The 18,876-nt window shown below is 37.6% G+C and overlaps 1 protein-coding gene across 6 annotated transcripts in view; it reads left to right on the top strand.

The window, feature by feature from the left end:
- The first annotated feature begins 16,757 nt into the window (after positions 1 to 16,757).
- Positions 16,758 to 18,876, top strand: part of HSF2 (heat shock transcription factor 2) — a 40,986-nt gene continuing 38,867 nt past the window's right edge. For 4 of the 6 annotated variants that reach the window (XR_009354668.1, XR_009354667.1, XM_059177700.1 and 1 more), the window contains exon 1: positions 16,758 to 16,983. Coding sequence is in view for 4 of the 6 variants with exons in the window: in XM_059177700.1 (XP_059033683.1) it covers positions 16,891 to 16,983 (93 nt within the window). In the remaining 2 variants the exon portion in view is untranslated. The remainder of the gene's footprint in view (positions 16,984 to 18,876) is intronic. The other 2 variants (XM_059177697.1, XM_059177696.1) reach the window with 1 other exon arrangement.

Genomic DNA, 18,876 nt, shown 5'->3' with positions numbered 1-18,876 from the left:
AAAAATGACCCCAGGAAAAACATAGGTAACTCATCAATAGAGGGATCTTTAAAAAAATACTTCTTATTATATCTTCAGAGATATTCAAGAGAGATATTCAAGAAGACACCATATAATAAAAGGGGTCACCTGGGTGGCTCAGTGGGTTGAGCGTCCCAGCTCCTGATTTTGGTGCAGGGTCATGACCTCCGGGTCGTGGGATGGAACCCTGCATCATCTAACTCCTCACTCAGCAGGGAGTCTGCTTGAGCTTCTTTCCCTCTGCCTCTCCTCTGAACCAACCCCTCCCCACCTGCTCTCTCTCTAAAATAAGTAAATAAATTTTAAAAAACAAACCAAGATTATAAAAAAAAAAATTTTTTTTAAATGAGTGCTGTGAAGTGTGTAAACCTGGTGATTCACAGACCTGTACTCCTGGGGCTAATAATATATAATATGTTTATTTAAAAAATTTTTTTTTTAATTTTAAAAAAAGGATTTAGATGTGGATCATGATGCGGTTCAGTTGTTAACCTGTAAAGGATTGGTAGTTTTAGCACATTTTCCTCTTTTGTGAATATTGCACATTTTCCCTGGTCACAAGGGTAAAATTTAAAGTGGGCTGGACCTGTTATATGAAATCTGCCTTAGATATAAATTTGTGTCAGGAATTTAGGAAATCCAGGTCGAATAGAGATTTCCCAAATTTTCTAATAGACTTAGCAAAAAATAGTTTTTCTTCCCTCATCTATAAAATATGAAAAATAATACACCTCTTCATAACATTCTTTTGAGTAGGAATGGATGTTAAACAACTTAAAAATGTCTTGGCATAAAGTAAATTTTCAGTAAATATAGCTGAATACCAGCTATTATTACTGCTACTACTATTGGTATCACCTTTATCCAGGATTGCAAAATGGTAGGTGATGCATATGTAGCTTCAGAGACCATCTTGCTCATCACATAAGGAATGTCTGAACAAAAACATAAAGCCAAAGAAAATAAATTCTTATGGATGAAGAAAGAGATAGTGGCCAAAGCTTACTGACTGAGTCCATAGATCCAACCATGCCTGAATGCCAGGATATTCTACTGGAATTGTGAAATAAATGAGCCAATAAATTTCCTTAAAAAAAAAAAAAAACAAGAACAAGAACAGGGTGGCATTAAAAATTAAAAACCAGAAATCAAATGTGTTAAATTAAAATGTTTCAAATTAAAATACGAAAGTTAAACATTTTATAGAATAACTGAATAAGATAAGAAGTAGAAAATATCAGAGAAAATGAGACATAGATGATTACTCTAAGATGTCTGACATTAGAGGGAACAGAGATTACAGAAAAGAGGGGATAATAGTAATAAATAATAATCGCCATTATAGAAGAAATCTCCGACAGCTGAAGTACTTCAGTGAAAGTCAGGTTGAAAGAACCCACGCAGTGTCTGGCTCAATAAGTAAAACAAAGACATATACAGCACCATATCATTGTAAAACCTCAAAACAACACATAAAAAAATATAGTTAAATTTTCCATTGCGGAAATTTTTAAAAAGTTCCTTAAAAGGGAATAAAACATAGACTATCATCAGAATTATCACAGTGCTAGATGATAGAAAACAATGGAAGAATGCTTTCAGAATTCTAAGGGAAAATGATTTTCCCATATATATTATATAATTGATTTTCCCTTATATATTATAAAAAATCTGTACAGTAAAACCATTCATCAAATGTGAGGGCAGAAAAAAAATTTTCTTCGGACATGTAAGCCATCAGAAAGTTTAGCTACTATGGAGGTATCTGAGGAAATTCCTTTAGGATATACTCCAACAAAAAGGAAGAAAATGCCAAGAAAGAAAAAAATGCTAGCACACAGTGAATCCTACTCAGAGGAGCAGTCAATGTGAGTTCCAGGATGACCAGAACAGCAAGTAATATAAGAAGGAGGAGAGCTCCAAGCAAAAGAATTCAGTGGTAAAGAGGTCCACAGTATCATAGACCATATAACAAGAAGTCTGAACAAAATTTAATTGTAATAATGACAAATAATGCAAGGAAAAAAAGGCACCAATTAGAAATTCCACAAGAAACAACTTAAAAGAAATATAAATATAGTGCTCAATTTGACCTCCAGAGATCAGTATTTACACAATAACAATAACATTTTCAGTGTCTACTGAATTTTGTATTGTAGAATCAACTTATGGACAATATATGAAAGTATTATGGTTACAGAGTAGAATGGAAGGGGTGTGCACTTCAATAAAAGCGAAAGTACAGTGACAGAAGGGGACAGGTAGAAAGGAAAATAGGAGAATTGAAAGAAGGAAAAGGGCCTGTGTTTTATAGAATGGAGACAAAAGCTACTCTCTGTAGTTTGAGAAGCCAGCAATAAAGGTAGTAAAAAAAAATTATACTACCGCAACTAGACTAAAACTATAGCATAGAAGATCAAATTTTTGATAGAAATATATTTGGAGATGGGGAAGTTTTCAAATTTGGTAAAAATAAGCTAACTCCTCAGCTATCATTGCAAGAAGTCAATAAATAATACTGTATGCTGATTGTATACTGTAAATGTATACTGAAACATTTAGGAATAAAGCACACTTTGGAGATATCTTAGAGATTTACTAGCTGTTTGAGAGCTGAGTTACTTAACCCCGCAGTGCCTATTTCCTCATCTGTAAAATGAGAATAATAATAGTATTTCATGGTATTTATCGTGAGGATTATGTGAGCTAATATATGTAAATCCCTTATAATACCTTGTGAGTGCCACATACAAATGAACAGATATGTATTTGATGCTTTTGATGACTAGTACTGGTGGAGATGAGGAAGGGAACTACAGGGCTCTTAATTTTCACTCTTTATCCTTTATTTTACTTTTTTTGACAAGGATACTGCTTTGAAAACAAAAGTCCCTTGTTCAAATAACTTTAAAAATCACGTTTACCATTAAATAAGGTTACTTCCAAAGCTTAGAGATGCCAAATTTAAACTTATACAATGAATTTTTAAGCTTTGCTATGAACTAGTAAAAACCTAGGTAAGGTCAAATTGAATTAAAGGATTAATTTGAGTGCTACTGCCAAATTCTCATTCTTCCGTGATTTGGGGGGCAAGAGTGTTTGGGTGCTCTACTCCTCTTTGCTAGGGTACGCGATTGTTCTTTTCTTTTTCTTCTTCCCTTTCATTCCCACCCCTCCCCCACCTCTTTTTCTCTTTTATTGTCTTCTCTCCTTTTGTTCTAGTTGCCCTGCCTCAGCTTTAAAATGCTAGTGACCCCACAGTGCTTGCTTATCCCCATTGGAGGTATTTAATTTTCAGTGGCTTGGTGACCATGAAAATAGATATTTCAGAAATTAAAATTTGTTGATTTCTGTAACATATTAATTATTGTAATACATGTCATAAATGCAATTTACTCAATATTATAAGTATAATGTTGAAATGATTTCCTAAGATCTCAGAAATGACCATACATTTTAAATTTAAGAAAATAATTTTTAAAAACTTTTAAATAAATGTGAACCATACTACAAGAGTATTCCAAAATTCTACTGTCCTAAATGAATCATTGAAATAACTCAGAGAAATCATGTCTTTAACATCATCTAGACATTTTTTGAAAAAAATCATACCTGCCAATAAAATCATTTCTTATCATTAATTTAAAGAAAACTGATAATAATGTTAACTGTACTTCATTTTTATTTTTTAAAAAAAGGAAAGGAAAGAAAAAAGAAAAGAAAGAATAAAAAAGAAAAAGAAAAGAAAGGAAAACTTATGTTAACCGAGAGGGGAAAAAAATCTGATCCTCAGAAATACAACTCTGAAGTATATTATGTGATGTAGTTTTGCTAAGAATAAGCAATTCTAGCGCGGGGAGAGTGGAAATTAGGAAATTAATCATATTAAACACCATTTGGGGGCTTCTTATGATGAGATTCAAATTTCTTTGGTAGGTTTTTGGGGTTTTCTGTATGTTTTTTAAGTGAGGTCTTTTTGTGGTTTTGTTTTTAGCTCAGCATAGTGCACACATCTGCAGGTCGCAGCAGTAACGCAGCGTGAACAGCAGAGGGAGCGGAAGGGGCAGGCCAGAGGGTTACGGTCCGAAAGCATTTCGCCAGGGCCTAACCCTGCTTGAACTTCTCAGGAGCGTGCATATGCAAAACTCGGCTCCATGAGAATGTGCAAAGCATATACACGGAAATAACTGAGAGGTTTCTTTATTCTTAGAAGTGGTATTTTTTAAAAAGGCCAACTGTCCTTAATGGTCCCCACTATTGCCAAATATTATTTCTGAGACAAATACAATGTGGGAAACGTCTTATTGTCAATTTATTTTTTAAATACTCTGGAAGCATCATTTTCAAATATTTCAGCACCTCTATAAGGATCCAAGGCTCCTTACCTGAAGATTTTCCACATGGGGTTGGGAGGTAAACCAAAACAAATCCCTTGACTTCTCCAAAGAAGAGCTTTTAGGGTGGCCCTGTTACAGACTTACTCCCACAAATGAAGCATGTTTAAATTCCTTTTCACTATCTCTTTTCTATTGTCTCATGTTTTTCTCACTTATTTTCTTCATATATTTCCTTTCCTTTGAATTTTACTTACTCATTTTTCTTTCATTTCCACAACTCCTTCTCCTCAAATGTCTCCCAATTATTCTTGCCTAGTTTTACTTTATTTCTTGTTCCAATCACATTTTGTTTATTTATCTCTTGTTCTATCACATTTTATACTTCTGTTTTTGTTGCTCTTTCATTTCTAATATTTTTTTTCCTTCATCTGGTCTTTTTTCCATCAATAAAATTCCCTTCGTCTATAATCTTAGCCATCGTCTCAAGAAAATTTCTCTTTTTTCACATTTATTACAAAGCTATCTCTTTTCCACTTCGGTGTCATGGGGATAACAATATCTGTGACTTTATTCACTCAATTAGTTATTTTATAAATGCTTGATAGATGCTTACACTGTATAAGATACTTACTAGGCACCAGGGTTGGGGGTGGGGGTAGCAAGAAAGAATGAATAAGGAAGATAAAAATGAACAAAACAAAATTCCTATCTTCTGTTGTCCATAACATAGTAACAGACACAAATAAACATAAAAGCAGTATAATATCAGTACCATCAGAAAAATATACTTTTCTCTGGGGATATAAGATAACATGAAAACTCTTTATAAGGAGGCAATCTCTATGAGGACTCTTGAGGAATGGAGGAGTATCAGTGAGTATAGCGAACAATAATATGAGGTGAAAGGGAATGATTGTGGAAGAAGAGCTGAGAATTTTGTTCGTTATTTGTCAGACAATAAAGGTGATCCTTCTGCAATATTCATAACAGGCTCTGCCTTTTGGTAAACCTCTACCACCTTTCTGTAATCTCAATGGGAAGGACTGAATATTGCAATTACCAATTCTCATTCTTTTTAATCTTTTTTTTTCTATATTGTAAAATAGGTAAAAAGAGTACTTAATTCATCAGGGTTTGGCGACAATTGAATGAGTTAATATATGTAAAGTACTTACAACCGTTCCTGGAACATATTAAGCAGTGTAAAAGTGTTTTCTCTTGTTGGTATTTTAAGAGTTAATTGAGGACAACTCAAATGCCATATACTCCTTCCATGAAGCTTTTTCTAATCTCCCCAAACCTCTCTGATCTTTTATTTCATTGTTGTCCTTGTTCGTGTTACCTAGTTAATATTTAATTACTCTGTAATTACTTTGTGTATTTTCATTTTGTGTGATCATAAGTTCCTTTGGCAGGTACCACAAAGCATTGTATACTTGTTTGATTTGTGGAACTAATATGATTGAGGACACCTAATAAGACTCAAAGAAACATTAGCTAAATGAATCGATGCATGCCATATCTTACAAGTTAATAAGTAACTAGTATGAAATATAAGACTGCTCATTTGTTAGTGAAAATTGAAAATTGTAAATATGTTTGGGCAATATCTTAAAACTACTTTAAAAAAAACAGTATTTTATTCTTTGGGGGTTATTTGACAGTATCAGGGGACATTTCTTAGACATTTACTATTACATAGCAATTTATACACAACTAATTCATTAGTTAACTAAATTCTCACAACAACTTTATGAGACCTTGTAATGAGGCTCAAAGAAATCCATGGTCACACTGTCAATATTAACGACAGAGCTAGGGTCCAAATCTGTGTCTAAAAACTCCAAGTATTGTTGACCCTTACTTAACGCGGATTTGAACTACACAGCCCCATTTACAAGCAAATTTTTTTCAAAGCAGTATAGTGCTGTACATATATTTTCTGTCCCTTTGATTTTCTTAATAATGTTTTCTTTTCTCTAGCTTACTTTATTGCAAGAGTACAGTATATAATACATATAACATACAAAATATGTATTAATCGACTGTTTCCATTATTGGTAAGGCTTTCAGTCAACAGTAGCCTAGTAGTAGTTAAGCTTCTATGAAGTCAAAAGTTATACATAGATTTTTGACGACTCGGGGGGTGGGGGGCTCAATGCCCCAACCCCCACATTGTTCAAGAGTGAACTATATGTGCTCTACTAAGATAATTGGAGGGAAAAAAAGGTTATTTTTCAGCAAAACAGGTATATTAATAGATAAAAGATTATGGAGATATAAATAAGTGAGAATAAAAAATCAAAATGCATAGTTCTAGAATTATCCAAGGAAAGCTAACAAGAACTATCACATGTTGAAATTTAATTGATTTCTTTTTTTTAAGATTTTATTTATTTATTTGACAGAGAGAGAGAGTACAGCAGGGGAGCAGCAGCCAGAGGGAGAGGAAGAAGCAAGCTCACCAAGCAGGGAGCCCGATGCAGGACTCGATCCCAGGATCCCGGGATGCTGACCTGAGCTGAAGGCAGACACTTAACTGACTGAACCACCCAAGCACCCTGAAATTTAATTGATTTAAAAGGTTTGAATCATACAAGTTTATTGCAAAATCTCAAAACATATTAATATTGAAATTCTTCAACGATGAGACAAATACTTTCATCTTACAGATGGTCTGGAAAACATTGGGCACATACTTATCAAGGGAGCAAAATTCATAATAACAATAAGGTACTCTAATTTTTATTTCATGTTTTTAAGGATCAGCTTATATTTTTTCTTGACCCCATGAGTAAGCCATTTCTTTAATAGCTTGGAGTAGGATTAATGCATTATTAAATAGAGTTTGCCTTTGGGTCAAGTCCTTTAGCCAGCTCTGGTTATTAACTTAGTTGATAGAGTGTTATGGAAAATTTGCTCTTCTCGTGCATTCATTTATTCATTTTTCAAAAAATATTTATTGAGTATCTATAATGTGCCAGGCATTCCTCTAGGATCTTGAGATACATCAGTGAGAAAGCAAAGATCCTTGCCTTTGCAAGTAAGGAAGATAGGAAAAAAAGATCCTTGCCCTAATAAAAGGGATTAGGGATGCATGAAAGGGTGGTGGTAAGAAATTGTTGCAATTTTTAAAAGGCTGGTCAGGATGGTCTTCATAGAAAAGATGGCAGTCGAGCAAACACTTGAGAGCAGGGAGTTAGCTCTGAGATACTGAGGAAAATGCATTCCAGGCAAAGAAGCTTTGTACAAAGACCCTAAAGCAATGTGTTCGTGATGTGTTTGAAGAGTTAAGGAGTCCAGTACATCTGGGAAGAAATGAGGGTAGGAAAAGATGAACTTGTTGGCTTTTTTTTTTTTTTAATTTATTTATTTGAGAGAAAGAGAGAGAGAGAGCAGGGAAAAGGGTAGAGGGAGAGGGAGATAAGCAGGCTCCCTGCTAGATCCCGGGTCCCTAAGGTCATGACCTAAACCAAAATCAAGTGTCAGATGCTTAACCAATCAAGCCACCCAGATGCCCTGAACTTGTTGGCTTTTGCTTAAAGGGAAATAGAAAGACTGCAGAATTTTGAGCAGAGTAGTGACATGTTTTGATGTATATTTGCAGTTAAAAATAAATAGCATAAAACCATATAAAAACTTAAAGTAGGCTAGCAAAGGGGAAAAATGATTTGACTACTTTTAAAATATTGATGGTTAATTTTTTTCTTCTTAGATATTAAAAATTGTATATTCCTTAAACCTTTTCTAGTTCATGATAAATATCATGGACTAAACCATAATTCTAACAGAGAGAAATAATTATCTTTTCACCTAGCCTTAGAATAATGCCTTCTTATATCATCATAAAGTTTTGATATTAAAATAAAATACTAATATCCTTTAAAATATATTCATCATTGTATCCAGTCATGAATCAACTAGGTTAGTAAATATTTGGGTTAGCGTTGCTTTAATAAGCAGAATGGTTGGATTTTTTGAATGACCTGAGTTTTTGGTGCACCTGAAGGTCACAAACCTCAGGCAGAGAGCACATTAGCAGTCTCAGTTGCAGGACTCCCAACAATGCCAGTGTGCAAGGGAGGAGGAGGGAATAGGTAAAATCAGAGTAGGAGAGGGAACCTGGCTGCGGCCCAGATGGGAGGGGCTGGCCAGCAGATCCTATCACAGTATTCAATGGGTGTGGTGAATTGTTTCCCTACTTAGGCCTGCATGGATGCCCAGAAAAGGGAAGCCAAGGAATAGTTGGGCTGCTGCAATGCTCACCTAGGTATTAGTTTGCTAAGGCTTCTATAAGAAGATGTCACAGACTGAGTATCTTAAACAACAGAAATTTATTTTCTCATTGTTCTGGAGGCTAGAAGTATAAGAGCGAGGTTTTGGGGTTTGGTTTCTTCTGAGACCTCTCTCCTTGAGTTGCACCTGGCCACCTTCTCACTCACTGTGTCCTCAAATGCTTGCTTCTCTGTCTGTGTGTTGTCTGTGTCCTAATCCCTTGTGTCTGTGTACTGGATTAGGGACCATCCGTGTGACTTCATAAATTACTTCTTCCAGGACCCAATCTCCAAACAGTGCCATTCTGAAGTACTGGGAGTTAAGATTTCAACATATAAATTGCGTGGCCTGAGGTGGGAGAGGGCAGGAGACACAATCCAGACCATAACACCTAGCTTCAAGATCTAAAGGAGCTATCTGGTTGAAGCAAGACTCGGGACCAGAGCACCCAATGATGTAACTAAGCACTAGGCAAAACAGGAGAACCAATCATGTTTTTGGTTGTGCTTGTTTTGTTTATTGCAGATATTTATGTTTTTAAAAAAGTATCAAAGCAGTAATCATAAGAAATGCAGAACTTGATTGCACTTTCTTTACTTAGTATCATAGAGTCTTACTTTGACAGAGGACTAAGAAAGCAACAGCCCAGCCTAGAGGGTGGGCATTCCAGGCAGGGCCCTAGAATTGGAGTGCAAATCAGGAAAGTATAACTGAATCCCAGATATAGGATCCAGAAGAGTACAGAGAGTCAGAAGAGAAGACCATTATTATTGACAGGGAAAGCCAAGTCCTCACTCCAGGCACACCAGCTAGGAGACTTGGGGTACTGTGTTTGGTTGGAATTCCTTTAGGGTCCTCGAAGGGTAAATCCTAAGTAAAATTGAGGAAGGACATAGCTTTAAAGTAAACAAAGTTCCAGATCAAACAGCTGAATATGTATCATACCTATTGTGAATGTATGAAAATGTGATCAAACCTCTCTAGGTCTCCGTTTCAGTAAATATCTTCATAACACTAGTTCCTTTCCTTTACCCTTTTCACATAGCTGACAAAGACTACGGTAGATCATTGCTGACAATGAGGAGTTTAATCCATTGCAAAGTAAACTAGAATGAAGCTGGCTCAGAAGCCGCATATCTTCAGCCACCAGTGCCTGCAAAGTCATGTGTTAATAAAATGTATAGTTTTCTGGCTTTGCATCAATTTATTGTGCAAACAGCAAAGAATAAAGGTACTCCTTTAATTTCCACCTAATAGTCAAAACTCCCGGTCGCACCAAATATTAGATCCTTCTCTATCAAGCTTAAACGTCTTCTACTGCCATAGAAACATGATGTTGATATTTCTTGTTGCTAGGAAGCGTCAGAATGCTGGATGCATACACAATAGCATTCTGTTAGCTCAAACACGGGGCTTTTTAATCAGCAGGACGTTCTTTTTATACACCAGTACAATAATAGAAAAGTGTAGATTTACCATGCAAATTCTACAGGAAAATCTGATTTCACGAATCTGGAAAATAAAAGCATGAGTATTTAAAGACATGTCTAAGGATTTTTTTTTTTTTTTTGGCAGCATCTTTCAGAGTGAAATAAATAAATAAATGAAGGCCTCGAAACAAAGAGGATGCCCATCAGTAAGTAGCAAAATGGCTGAATATATTGTGCTTCACACACACCATGGAATACCATGGAGTCATTAAAAGAAGTAAATTATAGCTATGTCAGTTGACTTGAAAGAATTTCCAGCATGCCTTGTCAAGCAAGAAAAGCAAAATGCATAAAATTATGTATGTGCTGTAATGTTCACTGGAGTGATACTCACAATAGCCAAAAGGTGGAACCATTTAAAATTTAAAATGTATTAATTTTAATTTATATTTAATTTTAAATGTTATTACATAATTCTAAATAATTTATAACTTAAACATATTGATGTAACTTTAATTTGTCATTTTTTGCAACTTATTTTAAATATTTTATGAAATATATTCAAATTTGGATTTTAAGTATAATTGTTCACTGAAGATGATTGCATTTTTAATACTTTGATCATTACTATTAATAGAACACTGATCATGTGAAAGTCTTGATAGCAACCTAACTAATGATTTTGCTGAAATAAAGGCAAGAAAACACAATTTTATAGAATAAATATATGATAATTTATGAATAACATATGTATTTATTTTATTGGTCATCGAAGACACCACTTCCCAACCAATAGAATGCCAAACAATGATAATTAAATTTGGTCTTTTTAGATATTTACCAACTTAGTGTGTTATAAAACTATAGCTTTATACATATCTTTCAAATTTATTATTATGAAGACATTTATCAAGGTAGAAAGAACATATTTTATTCAATGGTTCTGTTGATACGTGATCTTTAAGTGTTCTAATATATGTGTGTGGGGCTCCATTTTTACCTTGAACCAGGCTACCCAAGTCTCTGGGACTGGCCGGGAAAGCCTTCTGAATACGGGACAGGACCTATGATAATCAAAGATTAGGGTACCTACAGAAGGGCATAGGCTCTGGCTCAAGATATCCTGAACCCTAGGTTAGTCAACAGTAGAGAAAGCCTAGCCAATACACATATCCTGAATGCAGTTCACCAAGGAAAAATCATGTCCACATCCATTAGCTGAATTAACAAAATGTGTGGTGTTGATGAGAAAAATAAAATAAAATTAAGACAAAGCCTTCAGGGAGTAGGACTTTGATTGGTCTTTCAAGTGCTAACTAACCACACTTGGAGTATGCATTCCTAATTAGTGTATTTCGAATGATAACTAACTACCTCAGGGTTAGATTACAGTGAATTATCACACTATAGATCAGTATTTTAAAGTAAATTATAGCAAATGTAGTAATTCTCGTAAGATCTTTATAAATAAGAGCCCTGCCATTAATTAACAGTTCTTTCATGTGTTCTCGCAAGTCCTTGATTCAAACAAAGCCAGATTTTTCTCGGAAGGTCATAAGTCATTCAGTTCTATCTATTCTAACCACACTTTGAGCATAAAACACTGGAAAGGACTTCTCCCTTTCCAGCTGGTCCCTGGATGCTGCTCATATTACTGAGCTAAACTTTAAAGAGGTTAGATGTGTTCCAGTCATTGCCACCTCCCCCTACACACCTCTCAGATCATGACACACATACATGACAGTGGTTACCTCCTAACTGAAGCCAATTACTTCAATTTAATCTTGTTTTCAAGGTATGAGTAGATTTCAGACTCAAGCCATGTAACCCAGCTCACTTAATTGTTGAAGGGGCTCAGATCTCCACCATCCAATGATTTGAATGCAATGATCATTGAAACCCTGTTGTTTAGAAAGATGAAGTCCAAACACCTTCCTTAACCACTACTTCTACTTGGAACAAGACCAGTTCCAGGGGAATGGAAACTGGAGCCCTAGCATGATGCTATTCTTAGAAATAATGGAAGGCTTCTTCAATCACAGACCATGTTGCTAATCTACTACATTTTCTATTGCTTCTAGTCTTTTTAAGTTTTCTGGCCTTAAGTTTTCTTTCATGTCAATGTCCCTCTTCATGGGTCTGGGCCTCCATTGTGATATTGATTTGCAGAATATATGGAGTTCTTCTATTCATCACCTAGCTGTTGGGATACCTGTGAAAGAGTACCTCCACCCTGCTTCCAGAAAGGCCAAGTAAGAACTTCATTTAAATTTTAGATCTCTCATCTGCACTGGCTGCTATATTAGTTATTTGGCTTAGCTTAATGGGTCCCTGCTTCCTGTCCAACATCAATAACTGGAAGCAGCTAGAGTTAGTGTGACCAAACATCCTGGTTTCTCTGGGGCTGAGGGAGTACCTGAGATATAGGACTTTCAGTGCTAAAGTGGAAAGTCCTGTGCAAACCTGGACTTATCACCTTTGTTGGGTGATGGGTCAGATTTAGCAAATATGGCAATACGGTGGAAGTTTCTTGTAGAGCAGTCCTACCCCCAGTCCAGAACAAGTGGCACTAACGCATGTTCTACTTAAAAGGCTTATTCAGCCAGGGTCTCTACACTCAAGTTGTAGCCTTCAAAAAAAGAAGTTTCTTCTTTGATCTAATCTCAATATTATCAGGTGGGCTGAAGGGAGATGTAATTTATCTGATCCTCAAAACCACTCTGTGTATAACAGGTATTTTCACTCACATTTTATATATAAGCATCTAGGACTTGGAGGTGTTCAGTAATTTGTCTAAGGACCCTGGGTCATTCCAAAATTGAAGAAACTCAACACTTTGTCCAGATAGAATATAGATGAAAACCTCTATGCAGTTCACCTTTGGTTTCAATCAGGCTATTCTTGACAATAATCTTTAAAAGCATGTGTTCTGCTTGTACTGCTGATTCCAACTAGTTTTGCATATTTGATTAGAGAGAATTTGTACAGTCTGAATCAGAGGCTTTGAAGCGTCAAAGTGTTCCACAATATTGCTTTTCTGTTTCCTAAGTAAAAGCCTAGGTCACTCATATTTTCTATTTTTTAATCTTTTTTTTTATTGTGTTATGTCTTTTAAATCTTAAACCCAGGCTGGAAATGAACCATGGAAATATTTTAACTTTTAAAATTTTGAGTCAATAGGAGGCAATTCACTTTAAGAAAGTGACATTATTATCCTCTAATATTGTAAAAATTTCAAAATTGTGGACACTGGGTCAAATCTGTTTTTCCTATATTAATGGGATTTGTAAGCAGCAAATAATTGTGAATTAGCTTGATTGGTTTTCCTCCCTTGTCAGTTTTATAACTGAGCACAATACAAGTACAAATGGGTCAATAATAATTTTCTCTTCCCCTCAAAATGTCTCTAGTTAGTACTTTAAGTTTTAATTACAATAAATATTAAGGATTAAGTTCATGAAAAAGAAAACACAGTAGTTTAAATTATTTCTGGAACATCTGGATTTTGTTAAAAGGTGGAGGGTGAATAACAAATCTGTACATTTTTTTTTAATTTTTTTAAAGATTTTATTTATTTATTTGACAGGCAGAGATCACAAGCAGGCAGAGAGGCAGGCAGAGAGAGAGGAGGAAGCAGGCTTCCTGCTGAGCAGAGAGCCCGATGCGGGGCTCTATCCCAGAACCCTGAGATCATGACCAGAGCCGAAGGCAGCGGCTTAACCCACTGAGCCACCCAGGCGCCCCGTACATGTTTTTAAAGGAAGGTCAGTTTACTAATTTTTCTTTCTAGAATAGTGGTTCTCAGGGTCAGCAATATCCGTATCACCTGGGTACTTGTGAGAAATACATATTCTTAGCCTGAACCCCAGACCTACTGAGTAGAGTGGGAGGAAAAGCAGCAATCTGTTTTTCCAGACGCCCTCCAGGCAACTCTGACATAGGCTAAAGTTTGAGGCACACTGGTATAAATGAAAAACAAAACAAAACCAAACAAAACCAATATGTTCCAGAGTACGGAAGAACATAGTTTCAGTTCTGGGCTGCTGGGTGGCTCAGTCAGTTAAGCATCTGCCTTTAGCTTGGGTCATAATCCCAAGGTCTTGGGATCAAGTACTGCATCAGGCTCCCTGCTCAGTGGGGAGTCTGTTTCTTCCTCTCCTCCTCTCTTCTGCTTGTGTGTGCTCTCTCTCAAATAAATGAACAAAATCTTAAAAAAAAAAAAAAAACACAACAACAACATGTTTTCAATTCAAAAGCCATGTGATTTTAGATACACCATCTATTTCCTGGTCACGTCACCAGGTTTCCTGATTAATAACTTATCCCATTAGCTGGCCTCATTAGTGGATAAATATTATCTATATGATACTTGTTATTTGTTGTAAACAAAGTATCCTCCCTCTAAGTGACTTGGCTGCATATTTAAGTTTGAGAACCACTTGTCTGTAAGATGCAATATATTAAGAGCAGAGCAGCTACAGAAGTTGTAATGCTCAATACAGAATTAAAATGTAGGCTGCCTTGTTAAAAAATGAAGAATTTCAGGACAGTGACAGAAGAGCATTAAACCAAACATTTGAAGTACAGGGCCTACAAACCCACAAGCCTACAGCTACACAGGTCCAATGCCCAAAAAGCAGTTTGTTTGTATCTATACACATTTTTTTTCAGATGCAAATAGTACAAGGCCATGAAAGTAGGCCATATATTCCCCTCAGATACTTTCAATCTTACCTTCTGAACTGTCACTCTCCGTAGACAGATCATGCTCATTAGCCTCCCATTTTTGTTCATTGCTGTCTTCCTTTCAGCTATCCCAATGCAACTGTATTTCAAGACCCAACTTAAGGTCACTATCCTCCATGATGTCTTCCCTTACTACCTTAATTTACTTAACCCTTTCTAAACTTTCCTAGTATTTTTAATGTTGTCAATTTAGCTTTTTCTAAAAAAATGATAATTGCTGATCATTGTGTTTATCTCGTTTCTCAAGTTAGAATATGAACATCTTAAGCACTGAGGTGGTGCCATCATCATGCAAAGGAAAGAGCACAGAGGTTTTTATTTTATTTTTTTTAATATTTTATTTGACAGAGATCACAAGTAAGTGGAAAGACAGGCAGAGAGAGAGAGGAGGAAGCAGGCTCCCCGATGAGCAGAGAGCCCGATGTGGGGCTTGATTCCCGGACCCTGAGATCATGACCTGAGCCAAAGGCAGAGGCCTCAACCCACTGAGCCACCTAGGCGCCCCAGAGCACAGGGTTTTGAGCTTAATAAACCTTGGGGGCAAATTCTCTCTCTGATTTACTAGCTGCAGTACAGGTAAATTAATTCACTTTTGGGCCTCAGAATCTTCACTGTAAAAATGGGATCACAAGATCAGCTTTATTGGGTTGTTGGGAGAATTAGGAGAGATAATAAAGCCCTGGGCATATATAAGTGCTCGCAAATATTAGTTCTTTAATCCAGATATATTGGATATATCCTGCCATACACCTGATTTTGCTTCAGCAAGCAGATGAGGGCTGAACACGAAGTCACTATTCAATAAACATTTGCTCACTGGAAATTGCCTGTATTTAATTTTTTTTATGTATTATTTTACATGCACCCAGGAAATAAACCAATCCTGTGGGGAATTAGTATAAAATGTTATCTCTAACTTCTTTGTAAATTCTTGTATTCACATGCTGACTTTTGCAAAAAATAAAGTTTAATTTTGTACGATATTTCACATCGCCACATCTTACATGGGTAAAAAGAGGGATAGTCATATCTCCAATGAGGAGATAGCTAAGTCTGGCATTGACAGAATAAGAGGTTACTCTAAACTACACAGAATCAGTGTAATTTAATATTCACTTATGTGTCCTTGAAGCTGGGTTTAAATTCAGATACACTGACCCCCCCCCCCCCACTATATCAGACAATCTCTGGGAAACAAGAATAGACTGGTTAAGTATGTGCAGGAATAATTGTTTTATTACAAGAGTGCCAGTGAAACTTTTTTTTCTTTTCATGCCAGGCTTATAGTTGTTATTCAGTGTCTGTTGAATTAAAAAACAGCGCGTTACATGCCTATTAACGTTCCTGGTTCACTGGAGTACATACTGATTAAGAGTGAGTTAATATTTAAATTCCTCTTTTTGATAAACGTATTTTAATGTAACCATTTTCTCCTAATGAAAATTTAAGGGCAAGGTTTACTATTTTTAAGAGTTTCAAGTTGAGGCCTAGCACGTCACGTTTGAAAGCTGCGTCCCTCCCCTCCCCCTAACCCCCATGTGAATTATTATACTTCCTCCTGACTGGTGCAATCCACACTTGCCCGCCAAACTGATGTCTGAAATACCCCTGAGGACTTTCTGTAGCCTCCCACCCACGGCTCGGAAACCCAAAGCCGTTTACACGTGAAGCAACCAAACACAGTCCACTAAGCCTAAGGTCCGCTACAGTGACGGCTCCTGTATAAAAGGCGAATGAGAAGGCAGCGCCCCCTTTGTTCCCACCCCCTCTTGTCGGCAGCATCCTATCGCTTTTCTTTGTTGTGCGGTCCGCATCTGGGATTGGTCGGAAACGGGACCAGCGCGAGACCAGTGCGCACGGGCCAAACGCCGAGACTTGTCCGTCATGTGCGGCCGCCCGTCCACCCTGCCTCGCTGCGCGCCTGGCGAGGCTTGGGGGGCGGGGCCCGAGAGCTGCTGCGCCTGCGTTGTGGGCGTTCTCCCGGAGCAGCAGCTGCCGCCGCCGCCGTCGCCACTACCGCCGCCGCTACTGCTGCCGCCGTGTTCGGGTGTAGAATTTGGAATCCCTGCGTCTCGTTAACAATGAAGCAGAGTTCGAACGTGCCGGCTTTCCTCAGCAAGCTGTGGACGCTTGTGGAGGAAACCCACACCAACGAGTTCATCACCTGGAGCCAGGTACGGGTGAGGGCACAGCGGCCTCCGAACCCCCTGACTAACCGCCTCCTCTCTCCCTCCTGTGGGGTTGTCTGTCGCGGCCTGCGACTCGATGCCTTCTGCGAGGCGCGGGGTGGCGGGGTAGCGCGGGCCCCGGCGCTCAGTCTCGCTAGGGACCCTTGTATTGTTCGCGCGGGGAGCCGCGGGGGTCCGGGCCAGCGCTGCTGGCTCAGGCCGCGGTGGGGGGAGGGGCAGCCCGCGCCGGGCGCAGCGGCCCGGGAGGCCCCGTAACGGTCCGGCCCCGTCCGCGTTCGGAACCGGCCCGGCAGCACGAAGGCGGCCAGCGAGCCGAGGGCGCGGGAGCCACGTTATTGCACACTCATTCTTCGTCCTCCCTCCCGGCTCGCGGGCTACGAATCGCTGAGGACACGGAGAGCCCTGGGCGCAGTGGTTTGAGAAATCTTTACCTCAGCGACCTGGTTCTCACTAAAAAATACACTTCGCTTTGCACCTGAATCGTTTTGAGAGCAGTCAGGGATATAGAAAAATGTTCAAACGCAGTAAACGCAGGCTACTCGTTGTCAGTAGGTTTCGAGATTTTATGTAGAAAATGGTACATCGTTCTTTGCGAATTTTGAGCCGTTTGTAGAAACGGATTTTTATGATTATTTTAATAAAAGTGCTCTTACACATAGGTGTTCAGTAATTTAGAAGCTAAAATGAATCACTAGATTTCACTGAACAGTTGCTGGGAAAGTGGTATATGATGCCTTGATTGTTGGTTTGATCGCAACTCTGCCACTAAACAGGGATGACCTTAGTCAAGCTCCTTATCTTGACTGGCCTAAGTTTCATCGTCCTTAAGATGAATGGGGTTGCCTGGGTGATCCAAGACTCTACAAGTTCCAAATACCAAGATTCTGAGCAGAATGATTATTACATAAACAATGCATTTGCGTTCAAATGCACTCTCAGGCTTTTGGAATAATTTTGTAAAGGGGGGTGGATTTTTCTTATTTTAGGTGATCACCTGTTGGGGATATTTTCTTGTTTAGAGGGCTGGAGAATAGTAAGTGAAAACTACCCTCAGAGTGCCTGGCACCTGTTAAGTGCTGAGTAAATGTTGCCTTCTGTTTTTCTCCCTTTTCGATTCCCTTCCTATTGTAGAAGCTCTCCGTTTTACTTACTTTTATCTACTTACTTTTAGCTTAAAAGGGAGCACTGTATTGAGTACATTAAGTTTTTGACCTCGGTAACACTGTATTCTTTTTCATATTACTGTCATTTGTTCATTTTTTTATACCCCTTCTAGGACTTAATTTTCTTGAAGGTCAGTATCATCAGCTGGATGGTGTGTATTAAGCATTCGATGAATCCTGTACAGTCGTACAAAGAAAGGTGAAAATAATAAAGCCAGCCGCCAGCATACACTTAAAAATAAACAGATGTGTCATGCTTTTCATCAGTCAGAAGGATTAAAAGTTGACAGGGATGGATCAGCACAGTCTGCTGTTACTCAGCCTTGTATTCATATTAGAGACTGGACTGAGAGTCTCTCTTCCACCCAAGCTGATTTTATCATACCTTTTTGGCTTGTATGGCCATTTAAAAATAACTCTTATTTATCCCATTATTAAGTCTAAACTTATGTTTTACTCATTTTCTATATATAATGGGACAGTTGAAGTATAAATTCAGTGAGGGCAGAGACTGTGTTTGTGCCGAGGACACAATAAGTATTTAATACATATTTGATGTATCAATGAAATCCTTAGATTGTGTAATGGAAATGGTGAGAATGATAAAGATAGAATTATGACTGAAAAGACTCTTAGGGGTAATCTACTTTAGCCTCATCATTGTATAGATGAGGATTTGAGGCTTAGATTAGATTTCTTATCCATAATTACAAAG

The sequence above is a fragment of the Mustela lutreola genome, chromosome 6, assembly GCF_030435805.1.
Source record: "Mustela lutreola isolate mMusLut2 chromosome 6, mMusLut2.pri, whole genome shotgun sequence".
Classification (NCBI taxonomy): Eukaryota; Metazoa; Chordata; class Mammalia; order Carnivora; family Mustelidae; genus Mustela; species Mustela lutreola.
This window is presented reverse-complemented; position numbering and strand designations above follow the sequence as displayed.